We start from the raw sequence: 17,859 nt of genomic DNA, 5'->3' as shown, positions 1-17,859 counted from the left end.
TGTACGGTTTTTCTAGCTAGTGTTCCAGACTGCTAGAAAATTCAACGTTTTCGGAGATTCCGTGGTCCGTAAACTTTCGTGGTTCACTGCACATTCAGAGCGGACTTCAGAACGCTCCTATCAGGCGTAAAGACGCAAGCAGTGCCTCATCCCCTATCTGCTAATGGGCCAGTATTGACATGCATGCAGTAAGCATATTTATTTCAGTTTATTTTTCTTTTCGATATAAAAAAAACTTAAAGGAAACGGTTGACACTTTTATGTGGAGAGCGCCGGCGACTCCTCGTTAGGGAGCAAACAAAAAAGTAAAGCCCTGGAAAACACAGAAGAAAGACGAAGGGCGTGAAGGTTCATGAAACGTTGCACACGTCAGGGACGCAAATGCACAGAAATTAGGGCAAAAGCACGCACGGACAATCGCAGTTCCTCGAACGGGCTTAAGAAAAATGCAGAAGTGCAGTCCGAGAGCACGCATAGACATGTGCACGGTTTCGCGAACAAGCTGGCTGACGCAACTACACATAATTACCTTAAATGCCTAACTATACTAAGTAACAACCTATATCACCAACATAAAATTGCGGGCAATACATACAGTGTACAGTGTCAGGACCTATATAAGCGAGGGCAACAAATTATGCTGATTTATTGAAAACCGATTAAAACTCATCTTTTTCTAAAGAGAATTTTCAAGCTACCAGCGTTCTTTGTTGTCACATCTCTGTAGTCAGGGACCTAGCTTCTAGAAATAAAAACGCTTTTTTTCTTGCAATCATGATGGTTAAAAATATATAACTATTAGATCATTATGCACTCTTTGCTTTACAGCTTTGCGTCGTGGGCACTCGGGTAGGAGTCGGTGAAACAAAAAAAAATTATTCGTCCGGCCACAAGCGTGCTGTGTATCAGCGATATATCCTGTACAAAAACTGCAGCGCGTATTTGCTGTACCAAACCGCGGAAGACGTAAAAAAAAAAAGTTGCGAAGTTTCGACTGTAGTTCGGGTCATATAACTCGGCGGCTAGCTTCGTGAGCAACGGACGTCACGCACGTCAGAACAACCGCGGCTTGCTCTTTGATATTATTCCTTGGAAGTATAACACGCGAACGCGCCAAAATTGATCGCCTTTCATTCTGCCCCGCGATCGCTTCATCAATACGCCCCGACGGGAGATGCGGGCTCTAAAAATCCCTCGCCCTAAAGCCAGGGGTGACAATACGCAACGTACGGCCAGAAAACAGCCTCGCTCACAACGTCACCAGCTCTGGGTTTTTGCGACACGAGCGCGTTACTGGTGGACTTCCTGCTTCGAGAACGTAAATCAAACGCCCCCCCCCTTTCTTGGAAACTATCGCTGGTCTTCAAGGCAAGACGAAATGTACAATTTCTCGATGCGTTCGCTTGCCTCCACCATCTGTTAACCACGTGCGTCAGTGGTGCTTGGAGGAGTAGTTGCCAAATCCTCCAGTTGCAACCGCGGTGATTCCCGCCTGCCTACGTGTCTAATTACCCGTTGGAGTCCGTGCAGTCTCTCGAGGTCGCAGGAACGATCTCGCCCCGCGCCTTCGCATACGCAGTCCATATACTCTCAGTCAATGTTTATCATGAATAATAATGAAGGCGGCTGCTGATTTCAATTACCCCACCGCGGCGTGAATGTTTTTCTATTTGTCTCCTTCCAGAAGCATTCTTTTCTTTTCTCTTTTTTTTTTTAATGTCACTTACATGGAGCTGCCTTCGCCACAAGATAAACCGACGTGCACAAGCGAGAACGAGGCCGGGTAGCAGCTCTCCTAGTGCTTTCTCTTCGAAACGAAAAAATAAAATGACATTGAAATAAGATAACAATTGAGTGTAAATATGAAGACGAATAATCAACTCGCTTCGAGCACACCACGAGCCGCCAGGCTGGGTGATCCTTTTGCCTTAATAATCTTGAATAAATAAATTACTTCAGTATGACTAGTTACAAACATTCTGCTAGCTCTATTAAATTACTATGTGTCTTAGATCGTAATCGTCGGGGATGTATTTCAAGAACTATTTCAGGATTCTCCGTCGGTTGCCGAGGTCGGCGCACGCTGGCTCAAGATTAACGTTTCTGCAATCAGAAACTTATCAATATGCATCAGACAACCCGCCCTCCCCTCCCCCCTTTCCTACGCTGTTCGGACGCCCCAAGGAAGTGACTGTTGCGATACGCATAATTTACAAAGATGACAGGAATTAAGAACGTTATGTTCATCTGCTTTCTTAAGGATTTACTTTCTCGCTACTGCGCCAGTATTTCGAGTTTACTCATTCAATTAGTACAATTTCGCCATAAAGTCTTAGTTACTCGCGTGTAGAGGCACTTGCGCTCAGGCTGTTCGGTTTTGTTCGGTTCTCAGGCTGTGGGTATGTCGGTTGCTGCTGAAAATGAGGACGTAGGGAGTGTCTCGGCTACTTCGTTTCTCTGCAGTGTGTTCTACAGCCAAAATTAAATTGTACTGGACTGGGAAACCTTATTATCGTCCTGCAGGACGCGCTTAGCGCGTAGCGGGCGTCTCCAACGTATAGGGACCGACAAAGAGTACCTGGCGGGCGCTTCGTGGGCCTGCTGGACGGCCCATTGCTGGTCGGCGAGCAGTGAGCTTCTGAGGGACTTCTCCCACTCTACAAAGGGAGAGTCGGGAAGATCGTTTCTACATTCCCAGAGCATGTGTGCGAGTGTCGCCGTGTCTCCGCACGAGGGGCACGTGTCGCTGGGGCACGTGTCAGGATAGAAAACGTGTAATTTGGCAAGGTTTGTGTACGTGTGCGTCTGTAGTTAGCGTAGTGTTAGCGCCTGCGGCCTGTTAAGTTTGGGGTGTGGTGGCGGAAAGATGCGGCTCCCCAGACAGAAGTGTTTTGTTATTTCGCTGTTCGTAATGGGCACGTCCCGGTTGTCCTCTAGCTCGACGAGATGCGGTTGCCCGGACACGGCGCGGTCTGCAAGCGCGCAGGCTGCGTCGTGGGCGATCTCGTTGAGGTCGGGTGGGGCACCCGGCATCCGACAGAGATGGGCAGGGAACCAGATGACAGTGTGGTGCTTGAGGGTGCTCGGATCTGCGCTACGGAAAATGCATAACGCCAAAATTAAATAGATGAATTAATTTCTCCCGGTGATAAAAGACTTCGTTCGTAAGAAAGGTTTGTCACTCCTGGTACCTTCGCTATCGTCAGGTTGCAAGTCACAATGAAACATTCATCCTTCGTAAACTGCTGACGCTCTTAGACACCGGCCGCTTCACTTCCTTCCTGCCTAAACAAGCAACGCTTCTCCGCACAACGCACAGAGGCAATGCGTATCTTTGACTGAGCACACCTTAACGAACTGACTCGTGTTGGCACAGGAACGCAGAATGCAAAATAAACAGTTCTAAGATCCTGTTTATCTGATCAGCTGCGTAAACTAATCAGGCACAGTTTCATCTAATGATTCTTGCACTAGGAAAGTTGGGCTGGAGTCAAACGCAAATGAAGGCAATTTTTTTTTTTATTCACCGATGATTACGATACTGCCTAACGCGAAATTTCAGCGCAGCTCCACACCTGTTTTCATTTCGCGTTGTATTGACTGGCGTGGACAATCTCTCTCGTGCGGCACGTTGCAAACGGAATGAAGTGTGGCACAACTGCCTCGCTAATCGGGAGATCGCGAGAGGCAGCGCGTGGGTGACGTGAGAAGAAAAGCGCAGTGCCGCGCAAGATGGGCTTTGCGACCGCTGTGAGATGGTGCCAGAGTAGAGCACCGTCATCTTTTCATTGATGACGCCATCCATAAGGCATGCGGCGAGCGCGTCAACCGATACCATATATGGAAACAAAGCGCTGCATTAGCGAAGGTCTGCCTGCGGCGGCTGCCGTGAATCGCGCCCACGCGTCACCCACGCGCTGCCTCTCGCGATCTCACGATTAGCGAACCAGCCGCGCCAGACTTCGCTCCCTTTCCAACGCGCTGCACTAGACAGACTGTCGGCGCCAGCCAATATATCGCGAAATGAAAACACGTATAGAGCTGCGCTCAAATTTCGCGGATTGCGGAATATCGTAATCGTCGATTTTATTTTTTCATTAATGCGAAAGCATTATTATGGTCCATGAGGCAGAAAAGCCGGCTTTGTCCCCCCAATGAGTGGCAGGAAAAATAATCATCACTCTAGATTAAGGTGGACTAAAGCGTATTAAGGTAGAATAAGGTGCCTTAATGTAGATTAGGGTGGATTAAAGCATATTAAGATAGATTAATATGGACTTAAGTGAATTAAGGTAGATTAACGTAGATTAGGGTGACACAATGTATGTTAAGGTTGGTACAAATCAGATAAAGGTGGATTAAGGTGGATTCACACGACTGAAGGTGGAATAACTGGATTAAAATAGGTTAAGGTTGGTACAAATTAGAGCAAGGTGGATTAATATGAATTAAGGTGAAATAAAGTTGATTAAGGTTGATTAAAGCGAATTAAGGTGGGATAGGGTGTCTTGAGGAGGAGAAAGGTAACTTAAGTTGGACGTGGATTAAGGTGGAATAAGAAGCTAAAACATTCACCGAGGATTACGTTACTCCCTAATGCGAAATTTGAGCGCAGCTTTGTGCGTGTCTTCGCTTCGCGATATATTGGCCGGCGGGGACAACCTGTCTCGTGCGGCCCGTTTAACCTCTCGTGCGACACGCCGAGGTTTAACGACTCCTTTCTACAAATGACACACGTGCATGACAGATGAAAAGACGGCATTTTTTTCATTGGTTTTTCCAAATGCACGTTTTTCCAAATGCACATTACCGCGGAATCACCGAATCAAAACCCTAGGTACCTCATTCGACACATTTGGCACCTGGAATGACAAGTGGACGCCATTCGCACAAACATTTAAGAGCTATGTTCAGGCAGCTTGTGATTTCGATTTTCCCCATCTTGAACGACGCTATTTAATTCGATCTGTTTTCCTAGGAACTTTATGGCACCTGTGCCATGTAGCTAAGTCACTGTTCGCATCTCCGGGACTGTGCAAAGTATAGCGGCAACTCGTTTTTCTGGGCGGTTGGCACTGAACTCTTGTCGCACCCAACGTTTTAGCAGCTCCGCCGACCGCGGCTGCTTCTCCTTCTCTAATGTCTCGCTCGCAGCTTCCATACTGTTACTGTGCACTTTAATGCGAATGAAACTCCCGCGCAGACTCTTGCATGCCTTTTCCTTGGCACGTCTTTACGGGTTTCGCTTTCGACGAGCCCCGCGAATCATGCACCTCAGTCGACGGATGCGCCTGCAGTATACAGGCAAGCGGGGCCTTCCATAGGCATCTTTAATGGGGAGAGGCGGGCTAGTTGGTGGTCGATATTGGAATGCATCGTGCAATCGCGCGAACGACAACGGACGAAGAAAGAAACACGCAGGACAGTGTGGTTGTCCTGTGTGTCCTGTCCTGTGTGTTTCCGTCTTCATCCGTTGTCGTTTGCGTGGTTACATGATGTGTAGGCATCTCTCAGCTACGAGCCCGGACGCCAGCGTCACCTTTGATAAGCTTGTCAAAATAAAAGGCGCTCTCCTGCTACCTTTGGTGCCTCCTGAACGGCGTCGCATAGCACACCGATTTCAATGAAAGCGGGTTGCCATGGCTACGCTGCCTGGTCACCTCCGCGATCTTTTTTGGAGACTCGACTGGAGGACTGCTCCCAACTCGGTACAGGTCACAACGCGAGAGCGTGGTGCCTGGTGCCTGGCCCATCTGCATGTCGGTGGAGACAGACAGACACGTGATAATCGATGGTGTCATCGCACGTGTATTTTGGCGCGCTTTTCATGCTGGTTTTTGAGTCCAGGGCGTGTATTTGTTTCGCACGGAAGGTTCCAGCGCTGGCGTTTCACGGTCCCTCTGCTGCTAGCGGGCCTGTTTAGCCTTTGGCGCAATCGTTGCGAAGCTGTGGCGCACAACTCTCGCTGTATACCGCAATGCGGTCTACACTGGGCCGCCTGAGACGAGATATGCTAATCTTCCTCTCGGAGGAGTTCTTTTTGGGAAAGCATGAATTTATCCGCAGCTGGACTTTCAGTCTCTCTCTCTCTCTCTCTCTCTCTCTCTCTCTCTCTCTCTCTCTCTCTCTCTCTCTCTCTTTTATATATATATATATATATATATATATAACACGGGTGAGTTCGTTTAGCCTTTTTCCCAGAGTGACAATAAAAAGCCAATTTCGGGTAACCTTTCTGGTTTCCTTTTCAATGTCCTTCTGCTGCATTGTATTCGTAATGTTCTTGATATTCGCACCTGCGTAGTGTGTTTTTAATAGTGTACAGATATGTATTATCTGAGTACATGGTGTTATGCATATGTATGAGGAATGTTTAGTGGACATTCCACACTGCTTCTTTGACGTTCTAGTCTTTTAGTAACTGCAGGCCAAGTATGCGAAGTGTGTTGAGTGCCCCAAAAGCGCGAAATTCAATGCACCTTCAAAGTCTCGGGGGAAGAGCGCTCCCTGAATGAGTTTCACTGATGTACCGTATAGCACATTCCGATGCTGGTGTTCCAACTCGCGTAAGAAGGATTCGCATGCATTCAAAATCGGAAATACTTTGGAAATGTCTTTATTAGGTGCACCATTTCGATTACGCGACATCACCACAAAAAACGCATAATATTTGCCAAGCAATGTACACAATAAATTACGCCCTTGCGATTAATCAATTCGGAAGCAAATTAACGAAAAGAAAATAGTGACATTTTCTGGAACATTTCGTTGTTCTTCGCACTTGGAATTACCGTGGATTTGATCATCATCATACACCCTCTCATTTCCTAACTTGAGAGTTCTAGGTAAAATAGTCCACCTGGACTTAATCATTCCCAATTTACCAGAAATTGCAGTCTTGTACGGCACTTAACCGGACATAGTGCTGCGTCTAACTCTCTTGTCCATCGATTCCTACAGTGGCACTACCCGTTTTTAAGCTACTGTTACCCTTGTCAGGTATTAACCATTTAGCTAAAGGTCCTTGTTACGAATACTGCTGGTTATAATAGTGGAATGCCGCTTCACGGAAGAGCAGTTCACCGAGTTCAAATCCATGTGATGAAGGCTGCCTGCTGCTTCACGTATCGGTTCCCGTCACCGCGCAGATGCATTCGAGCTCATTGCTCGAGTAGAGTAGGTAACATATCATCCGTGGTCGAAACGTCGGCTCTCACGGGTCGCTCGAGGCTCTTGTGGTAGAATGGCGACTACGGACTTTCCTCGGTGACACCACCGTCGTGTTTGGGAGAGGAGGCCTTCTTGTGTTGAATCATGCGGCACCTTCCCCGCCGACAGACGCCTTCGTGGATCAAGGACTAAAAGAAGTAAAGAAATAAAAAAGATGGTAAAAAGAACGGCGTGTAGGAGAGTTGGTGTTGTCTCTAAGAAAGATGAGGAGTCAAATTGCGAGCTGCTCGGAGAATTTTTCAGATCTGGGAAGCAACGAAATACAAACAAAATGCTGCTTCGCTGTCTGTGCGCAAGTAAGCATCTACGTTCATGATACTTTCAAGATGACCTGTTGCTATTAATTCAATTATAGCAAGTTTATATAGTCAAACTTTTCAAGCTGTAACTACGCCGTGCGCGTTCAGGTGTCGGCTGCAGAATACCTGCCAAGGAAGCCGCTTTGCTCGTGTTCTAGCCACTGACCTTGCCGCCTCAGGATATATCCGGAAAGAACAACTGGTGCGCCATACGTTAGATGCCGCACAGCTAACTGAAACGGCTCAAGCCTGCTCATATTGTACCGCATCGAGGCACAGAACGAGGCACACCGAATCATTGTGCTTACCCTGCAAGGAGTGCCGTCTTCCTCCAGTCCCATCCGTATGTTTCCTTCAGGCGTGTGGCACAGGTAGACGCAGTATCGGCGCACTTTGTCCTGCGAGATAACCACGAGAAAAGAGAGAGTGTGTTGTAGGGCTTACATGTCTCAATTGATATTTAAAGCAGTGTGTTACTTTCTACGTCAACCTCGTTAACACCTTTGGAGCCCGAAACTTGCGGCAGAATGCTTAACTACACCCACTCACGCCATCACAGCCGACACGTTTCAACACAATAGACACTAAAATTAGTACAGGCACCATGTGATTCCTATATAACAACAGAAAAAAGTATAGGCGTGCCTTAATTAAGGTAGGTATCTATTGCCGCATTACCGTATTAGGGAAAGAAAGAGCGCTTACTAAAATTATTACATCGAAGGCATTAAAAGACGTCGCGACTTTTAAACGAAACCCTTGTTCATATCCTCCGGTATTTCCAACTCATTTTTCTCTCGCGTAAAAAAATATCAATGTCTCTTTTTTTCAGGTCGACTAACAAGATTGGATACTTGTGCTTGTTCACATTGCTCTGGACTGTTAAAGCTAGGAGTGCAAAACATACATATATCGGGCGTAACATTTAACAAACGCCGTTCCGAAATAAAAGGTCGGTTACTTCAGAGACACGGCGTCATCAGTGACAACCACGGTTTGACAGGCGATGCGTGGTAATTAGTCACTCATTAACGAAAATGCATTAATTCACGCTTAAACTTTAGCTTTCAGCGGGCTAATCGTAATCGTAAAATTGAAGTGAACTCTCCTTACAAGCCATACAAGCTTTTGGATCTGGAAAAATTGAGATCACCCGCGGAACTGTGGCACAAAGAATTTCGGCTATCAGAGCGCGCGAAGCCGAAACTAGGAAACTTCAGCAAGCTCAAAGCCACGCCCCTCGAGCCGACGTTCTGCTTACGTCACCTTGCAGCTGACAGCCAGCGCGCTGCTACAGCGAGGAGCACAGAGCAGAGTCAAATGACATCCTATATATATATATATATATATATATATATATAGGATGTCATTTGACTCTACTCCGTGCTCCGTGCTCCTCGCTGTAACAAAACAAGGATAGTTAGCAATATTATGCAATTTGACGGTAAATTAGGCAATGAGCGAATATAATTTAGAAGTATCTAAAAGAAAGAAAGATCTGTTAGTTGGCAAGGCGTCATGGTTGCAAAACCGCGTCAACAGGTAAACTAAGAAAGACAGAGAAAGTTCGGTTAGATGCGCAAAAGGCGGGAAGGTTAACCGCAACATAACTAACCAGTTTGGTTCCCTTCACTGGGATAGAAGCAATGGTATACAGAAGTATAAAGAAGAACATCATGTATATAACTATTAGCGAATAAGCGGACGAAGACCGGCAAGTGCACAAACATAAATAAATGAAAGTTAGCATAAAGAGAAAAATAAGTTGGGCCGCATTAGTCATTTGCCTGGCTACAATTCCGAAAAGCCACTCTTACCGGGAGTGTGCTTGATAAGCCAAATAAAACGCAAAAACTTAATACGCGTGGTCCCAACAGTCCGCCGTAGTGACCAACTCGTTGTGACGCCATGGCTTTTGACGGCCTCTGCTCGGGGCTAGTAAACTTTTATCGGTAAAGATAAACTACATTGTAGTGTAAGAGAGCCATAGACTGGACCTAGAATGTTCAGAGAACTTTTCCTGTGCCAAAGTGGTCCTAATAAGAAACAAAAAAAATTAGGCTGCCAATCAAGAGGTCGCGGGATCGAATCCCGGCCACGACGGTGGATTTAGATGGGGGCGAAATGCGAGGAACACCCATGTACTTAGATTTAGGTGCAAGTCAAAGCATTGGTTCAAGCAAGCCCAAGCAAGAGTTGTACTTGCTTGGGCTTGCTTGAATCCCAGGTGGTCAAAATCTTCGAGTCCCCCACTACGGCGCGTCTCATCATCAGATCGTGCTTTTGGCACGTGAAACCCCTGAGTTAAAACAAAGAAAGAAAAAAACTATTTTGAAGTTTGTGACAACACAGTGACCTATCGACGCTGAGGTTTCGGCACTAAATTTAAAATATGGAAGTTTGGTTTGCATTCTCGCTTTAGTCACCAACATCTTTCCAAGAAATAAAGAGAGTTCTAAAAAAACGGAGTTTTGTTTGAAAGAATGCCCTATCAGCCTAACTTGGTCTATTGTAGTGTCCTTTCAGGTTATCTTCGAGTGGATTACCTAGGTACTGAGAGTGTAAGGCTCGCGTGCTTCGTCTATCGGTGTCCGCTTTTGAGCTCCTAGCGTATCCGCAATGTATTACCGACAAGGCTAAGCCTTGAACCTTTCAAATAAGAACAATCACTCGGCAGCGACAGTAATGCACTTGCCCGCATGTTTTCTAATCTCTTCACGTCAGGGACTTTGAAGTGAGCGTCCTATTGTACTTACCACCTTTGTCCGTATGCGATGGCAAGCGGGGTCCGTCGTAATCATTGCGGCAGTCAGCTCGGCAAACACACCTGCGCATTTTCGAAGCCTTCGGTCATTGTTTATTCGGCTGCATATCAGGGACCAAATTTACGGAAGCGCTTCGTTCCAAACGATTGTTTGCCGCTGGCCGGCCGCATCGCCCGTCGTACTAGCTGTCACTATTCGCCAGCGCTTTCTCTTGTATACCAACAGTTCTTTCGCACGAAGTGACTTCCGAATGCGGGACCATTTGGATTTTAAGTACACGTTTGGTTCTCCAGAGTTTACACTCGAAAGAGTCGGCTTTGTGCGCGCATGCAACTTTCGCCAGACACCGCTATCGAGGTGTAAGCTGAAGGTCACGCGTCCGGAATCTTTCCGGTTCGGGGGATGAGACGACCGACACGGAGGCCCACACAAGTGCACCACACGAGCGCTCAAACTACAACAGTGAACTAAACTATACTAAATACGACATCATTGGTCAGAGTTCCGAACGCCACTCCTTATATTAGGTTCGTTATGGCTGTCCATTATGGGCAATCGACAACGCTTCTAAATAAAAAAAAGCTAGCATTTCTGAGGAAAGTTTAACATAAGGTAAACCTAGCGAGAGCTATTTACACTGCCAGAAGTCTGTCAACGATTCCCTGAAAGTGTTTGGGGAACAATACGCTTGTGGTTAGAGACCACTTGTGCATGATGGCGGTAGTATAGTGTACGTAAAGTATAAGCGGTGTCCCAATTCACCCGCACGCGATGGCTCTGTCCGAGTAACATAATCTGATCTCGAAAGCTATGCTTTTTGCAGACTGCATAAGCCGGAAACGATTGAAGGAACCAAAAATGCGTCATGGTCGCCATGCTTTAGACATCATCTATTGCGGCCTATGTGGCTGCTATAACAAAGCTAGCAATCCGTCATTCCATAACTGCTTTATATCAAAATATAAACTCTATGTGAGCCAAGTAAGATGCAAGCCCAATGGCAGCAACAGGATTGTGGCGCATACGAAGGGAGTGCAAACAACTACGAAGTCATTGGAGAACACCAAACTCAAGTGGAGGGTCGAAGCGAAAAAGAGAGTGAATGGGAGAAGTAAAATTTAAACGAATTCAGTATCAGTACCTGAAAACCATTCTGAACATCTCTCTCGTAGGTATTTTTTCTTCCATTAAGATCACGCAATTTGGCTTTAGATATTGCCAAGCAGTCGCCGTTGTATTCTTCCCCGTCACAATATTTCCTCCCGGCTAACTTCGACGCCCGAGAACTCCCTGCGCGAAGCTACCACCCGCCGTGGTAGCTCGTCTACTGTGACGTTCTGCTGCTGCTGATGATGATGATGAAAACGTTTTATTTAAAGGAAAAGGGGAGGGGAGTTAAGAGAAGGGTGGTCAGATTCTTATTCCGGAATTTCGTAGGCTAAGGCCGCCGCCCTAGCTCTTTGCACGAAGGCTCGCTGGTCCTTGAGGATCGAGCTGGACAGGGCTGCCTCCCATCCTTCCCACGTTGGCTGTTTTATAGTTTCTAAGGCACTATTAGCCTGGCAAGCCCATACCATATGGTACAAATCTGCTTTCTGCCCGCAGAATTTACACTCGGCCGAAAGTGATTGTGGCTCAATAGCATGTAGCTTGACTGGGTTATTAAATGACATGGTTTGTAATCTTCGTAAATGACATTCTTCTGATTTATCTAATCCCTTAGTCGGGCCCGGGTATTTTCGTCGCGATAAGCGCAAATGCTGTAATACGTCTGCATAAGTTATTAATGGCACTGGGAAGTCCGAGTCTTCGGGGAGGGAAGGAGGAGGGTCCCCGGGGGAGAAAAGCTCGGGCGACAGCGTGTGCACGCTCATTTCCCTCTACACCCTCGTGACCTGGCACCCAAATCAGCTCTTTGCGCGAAGCGAAGACCCCAGATTGTTTGAGGATCATGCAAGCTATAGCGGTGAAATTCGGCCCCGCGTTTAATTTCTATATGCAGTTTGCCAGTCTGTAATGATGTATTCGGAACTAGGATTCCAAGCCGCATGGCGATCGCCACCTCTTCCAATTCTGCAATTTCTACGTGCCGAACAGAAAGTGGACTAGGTCCCGGGTTCGATCCCCGGCCGCGGTGGCTCCCTTCTGACGGGAATGGAATGCAGAAACGTTTGTGGAGCATGCTGTATTGGTGCGAGCTTTAAAGAACCCCAGGTGGTCGCGAAATTAATCCAGAGCCCCCAGCGACGGTGTGCATCGTAATCATATCGTGGTGTTGGCACGTAAAACGCGATAATTTAGTTTAGTTCGCGAAGTACGTTAAACCATATATGATTAAAATTGCGAATTTAAGAAAACTGAATTGCCCTCACTCATTACTAGGCGGCTTCAGTCATGGTCGCTATCGCGGAAATGTTTATAATGGTGTCGTTAGTTAAGAAGTTAAGAAGTTAAGAACTACCGCGGACAACATGAGTCTCTTTCCACGTAAGTGTGAGGCTCGGAGCAGGAGCTGTGGCGCTTGAAAGTAGCCTGGGGCCTGACGAACCAACCGACTGAGCTATCTTTCCGGGCAACATCGAAGGGTCACGAGTTCAAATCACCTGTTATGTTCCTTTTTTTTTTCCGCCCCTTTTTCTTTCTTTTTTTTCTTTCTTTTAATGTCTTTTCCTTTATTTTATCACTGTACGGGAACCCTCCTAAAAGAAAAAAAAAAGAAATATATATATCTTCAAATATGTATGGCCTCACACTCACATGTGCAGGTCATAAATACCAGGTTCTCTAGCCGAGTGCCATCCATGCGGTATAACCGAGCTCAGATTGGTCCACCTTGACTGACCAAGTAGGGCACCACTGTAGGTTAAATGAGGCGTACAACTCCTGCGGGACCCGCCGTGGTTGCTCAGTGGTTATGGTGTTAGACTGCTGAGCACGAGGTCGCGGGATCGGACCCCGACCACGGCGGCCGCATTTCGATGGGGGCGAAATGCGAAAACACCCGTGTACTTAGAATTAGGTGCACGTTAAAGAACCCCAGGTGGTCGAAATTTTCGGAGTCCTCCACTACGGCGTGCATAATCAGAAAGTGGTTTTGTCACGTAAAACCCCATAAATTAATTTTTAATTTAACTCCTACGGGGACGGTAGAGTATCCGTCTCCAGTGCAAGAGGACCGTGATTCAAATCCCGGTGCCGCGCTATTCTCCACCGGAAAATACAAAAAAAACAAACCGTGTGTTGAGAAAATTGCACAAACAGGCCTGGAGTGCGGCCTGATCCCGGTGACCAGAACCGGTAACGCACTCTCTCACCAGAGCAGGATTGGCCACCCTGGTGCAGTACTTGGCCACAACCTCCTATATGAATACTACAATCCAACCCCGGCCCTCAGTCCCCAGCAGCCGCGAAACAATTGACCACGGCGGCGGTCAGATCTGTGACGCTGCAGAGGGTGCTAAGAATACCTGGCTCCGGACAGGCCGCCATTAGAATCTGAACCTGGCAACGTTTAACGTTAGAACGCTATCTAGTGAGGCGAGTCTAGCAGTGTTATTGGAGGAATTAGAGGGTAGTAAATGGGATATAATAGGGCTCAGTGAGGTTAGGAGGACAAAAGAAGCATATACAGTGCTAAAAAGCGGGCATGTACTGTGTTACCGGGGCTTAGCGGAGAGACGAGAACTAGGAGTCGGATTCCTGATTAATAAGGAAATAGCTGGTAACATACAGGAATTCTATAGCATTAACGAGAGGGTGGCATGTCTTGTTGTGAAACTTAATAAGAGGTACAAAATGAAGGTTGTACAGGTCTACGCTCCAACATCTAGTCATGATGACCAGGAAGTCGAAAGCTTTTATGAAGACGTAGAATCGGCGATGGGTAAAGTCAAAACAAAATACACTATACTGATGGGCGACTTCAATGCCAGGGTAGGCAAGAAGCAGGCTGGAGACAAGTCAGTGGGGGAATATGGCATAGGCTCTAGGAATAGCAGAGGAGAATTATTAGTAGAGTTTGCAGAACAGAATAATATGCGTATAATGAATACCTTTTTCAGCAAGCGGGTTAGCCGAAAGTGGACGTGGAGGAGCCCGAATGGTGAGACTAGAAATGAAATCGACTTCATACTCTGAGCGAACCCTGGCATCATTCAAGATGTAGACGTGCTCGGCAAGGTACGCTGCAGTGACCACAGGATGGTAAGAACTCGAATTAGCCTAGACTTGAGGAGGGAACGAAAGAAACTGGTACACAAGAAGCCAATCAATGAGTTAGCGGTAAGAGGGAAACTAGAGGAATTCCGGATCAAACTACAGAACAGGTATTCGGCTTTAACTCAGGAAGAGGACCTTAGTGTTGAAGCAATGAACGACAATCTCATGGGCATCATTAAGGAGTGCGCAATAGAAGTCGGTGGTAACGCCGTTAGACAGGAAACCAGTAAGCTATCGCAGGAGACGAAAGATCTGATCAAGAAACGCCAATGTATGAAAGCCTCTAATCCTACAGCTAGAATAGAACTGGCAGAACTTTCTAAGTTAATCAACAAGCGTAAGACAGCGGACATCAGGAACTATAATATGGATAGAATTGAACAGGCTCTCAGGAACGGAGGAAGCCTAAAAACAGTGAAGAAGAAACTAGGAATAGGCAAGAATCAGATGTGTGCGTTAAGAGACAAAGCCGGCAATATCGTTACTAATATGGACGAGATAGTTCAAGTGGCTGAGGAGTTCTATAGAGATTTATACAGTACCAGTGGCACCCACGACGATAGTGGAAGAGAGAATAGCCTAGAGGAATTCGAAATCCCACAGGTAACGCCAGAAGAAGTAAAGAAAGCCTTAGGAGCTATGCAAAGGGGGAAGGCAGCTGGGGAGGATCAGGTAACAGCAGATTTGTTGAAGGATGGTGGTCAGATTGTTCTAGAGAAACTGGCCACCCTGTATACGCAATGCCTCATAACCTCGAGCGTACCGGAATCTTGGAAGAACGCTAACATAATCCTAATCCATAAGAAAGGGGACGCCAAAGACTTGAAAAATTATAGACCGATCAGCTTACTGTCCGTTGCCTACAAAGTATTTACTAAGGTAATCGCAAATAGAATCAGGAACACCTTAGACTTCTGTCAACCAAAGGACCAGTCAGGATTCCGTAAAGGCTACTCAACAATAGACCATATTCACACTATCAATCAAGTGATAGAGAAATGTGCAGAATATAACCAACCCTTATATATAGCTTTCATTGATTACGAGAAAGCGTTTGATTCAGTCGAAACCTCAGCAGTCATGGAGGCATTACGGAATCAGGGTGTAGATGAGCCATATGTAAATATACTGGAAGATATCTATAGCGGCTCCACAGCCACCGTAGTCCTCCACAAAGAAAGCAACAAAATCCCTATAAAGAAAGGCGTCAGACAGGGAGATACGATATCTCCAATGCTATTCACAGCATGTTTACAGGAGGTATTCAGAGGCCTGGAGTGGGAAGAATTGGGGATAAAAGTTGATGGAGAATACCTTAGCAACTTGCGATTCGCTGATGATATTGCCTTGCTTAGTAACTCAGGAGACCAATTGCAATGCATGCTCACTGACCTGGAGAGGCAAAGCAGAAGGGTGGGTCTGAAAATTAATCTGCAGAAAACTAAAGTACTGTTTAACAGTCTCGGAAGAGAACAGCAGTTTACGATAGGTAGCGAAACACTGGAAGTGGTAAGGGAATACATCTACTTAGGGCAGGTAGTGACCACGGATCCGGATCATGAGACTGAAATAACCAGAAGAATAAGAATGGGTTGGGGTGCGTTTGGCAGGCATTCTCAAATCATGAACAGTAGGTTGCCACTATCCCTCAAAAGGAAAGTGTACAACAGCTGTGTGTTACCAGTACTCACATATGGGGCAGAAACCTGGAGGCTTACGAAAAGGGTTCTGCTGAAATTGAGAACGACGCAACGAGCTATGGAAAGAAGAATGATGGGTGTAACGTTAAGGGATAAGAAAAGAGCAGATTGGGTGAGGCAACAAACGCGGGTAAACGACATCTTAGTTGAAATCAAGAAAAAGAAATGGGCATGGGCCGGACATGTAATGAGGAGGGAAGATAACCGATGGTCACTAAGAGCTACGGACTGGATTCCAAGAGAAGGGAAGCGTAGCAGGGGGCGGCAGAAAGTTAGGTGGGCAGATGACATTAAGACGTTTGCAGGGACAACATGGCCACAATTAGTACATGACCGGGGTAGTTGGAGAAGTATGGGAGAGGCCTTTGCCCTGCAGTGGGCGTAACTAGGCTGATGATGATGATGATGAGACGGCGATATATAATACATAGTCCAAGATTTAAAGAGCGTCATTCTGCGTCATTCTTTTATACGTATAAAACCACCCACAAGTACTTATTAGGGCTCTAGCGTGCCTCTTTTCTCTTTTACATTACACTAATATCGAATCGATACAGATCGAATGCTACAACACGACGTCATAGCTGGCCTCGCATACCTTTGTGGGCAGCTTCTGGAAGAAAATAAGCGCTACACTAAGTCTAAGAAGAGTAGATTGCTCGAGGAGCGAACGAAATATAGACGCGGTATGACACGTGAAACGTGGAGTGTGGATATTACGCGATAGGCCCGAAACGTATACGTGACAGCAAGTATGCGTTTGCTGCGAAATTTCCTAGTAATTCTTTTTAGCAGTCACGCCAAACGTAACGTCGTTCATCACTAACGGCAGCGAAGCACATTTATTGAAGGAAACGGAATGTACATACTTCGATCTTCATTCAAAAAACGCACGAGGACGCGTCAGTTACTTTTCTTTCGGCGTAAACAAACCTTTTCTGTCGGCAAGCTAAGCACCGCTTTCATTCGCAAGCCGTAAACCTTTTTTCGTGGCGCAGAAATGAAAGCAAAAAATGCCAGTTCCATTCATTAATAAAGTTTCTTCTCTGTCTCTCTCTCTCTTTCTCTGGACTGTGCAAGTGCGCGTGCGTGCGAGTTTCGCGGTTCAATTCCATTTCGCGTCTACGAGCACGTGATTTCATTGCCCAGATGCCAGGGGGGCACGCGAGCCATGGAGCTTTTTTTGTGTGTGAATAAGTGAACATCGACACTTTTGTGAAAAAAAAGTGAATTGTTAGCGAAACAGCAGCCACTTACCCATAATAACGACTACAGAGACCACCACCAGTGACGTCCTCATTGTCCTGTACTGGTGAACTTTCGCAGCAGCTGTGCTAACGTGCAACCAAACCTAAAAGTCTCGACGTGCCAGCGACACAACTCGTACAGTGGCTTCGCCAAGAACCGACCGTTAGGTGTGGAGAACCCGACTCCGCCAGGAAGCGTATAAACCCTTTTCTCTCTCAATATGCATTGACGTCTATATCGAAAGTGTTTCGAACTAAATGTGTGCGAGAACGGGCCGGGGACGGTGGGAATTCCCTCCAGGGCAGAGCGCCAACACGCTGCAGCGTAGCGTGGCAGCAAGTGTTCGGGCGACCTTGGTCAGGCGACGCTAAGCAAGCGGGGTTGTCTCGGAATTAGGCG

At 46.6% G+C, this 17,859-nt stretch overlaps 1 protein-coding gene across 1 annotated transcript; it reads right to left on the bottom strand.

Moving 5' to 3' along the window:
• Positions 1-6,602: 6,602 nt before the first annotated feature.
• LOC126545818 (uncharacterized) lies at positions 6,603-17,611 on the bottom strand. The gene is made up of 4 exons (XM_050193822.3): positions 17,470-17,611; positions 10,286-10,356; positions 7,838-7,927; positions 6,603-7,358 (listed from the first exon to the last, which is right to left on the bottom strand). Exons 1-4 carry the CDS (start codon positions 17,510-17,512, stop codon positions 7,251-7,253), a joined length of 312 nt encoding a protein of 103 aa, XP_050049779.1. The 5' UTR covers positions 17,513-17,611; the 3' UTR covers positions 6,603-7,250.
• Between the last annotated feature and the right edge of the window lie 248 nt (positions 17,612-17,859).

This window comes from Dermacentor andersoni, chromosome 3 (genome assembly GCF_023375885.2).
Source record: "Dermacentor andersoni chromosome 3, qqDerAnde1_hic_scaffold, whole genome shotgun sequence".
In the NCBI taxonomy this organism is placed as follows: Eukaryota; Metazoa; Arthropoda; class Arachnida; order Ixodida; family Ixodidae; genus Dermacentor; species Dermacentor andersoni.
Note: the sequence above shows the minus strand (reverse complement) of the source record. Positions and strands in the feature narration are given on the sequence as shown.

Bases quoted from the DNA above. Each gene is read 5' to 3' on its own strand.
- LOC126545818 (XM_050193822.3), bottom strand. From the start codon at position 17,512: ATGAGGACGTCACTGGTGGTGGTCTCTGTAGTCGTTATTATGG. The intron at 10,357-17,469 runs GTAAGTGGCTGC...GAAAATGCGCAG, and splicing joins CTCTGTAGTCGTTATTATGG to GTGTGTTTGCCGAGCTGACT. The intron at 7,928-10,285 runs GTAAGTACAATA...GTTATCTCGCAG, and splicing joins ATCGCATACGGACAAAGGTG to GACAAAGTGCGCCGATACTG.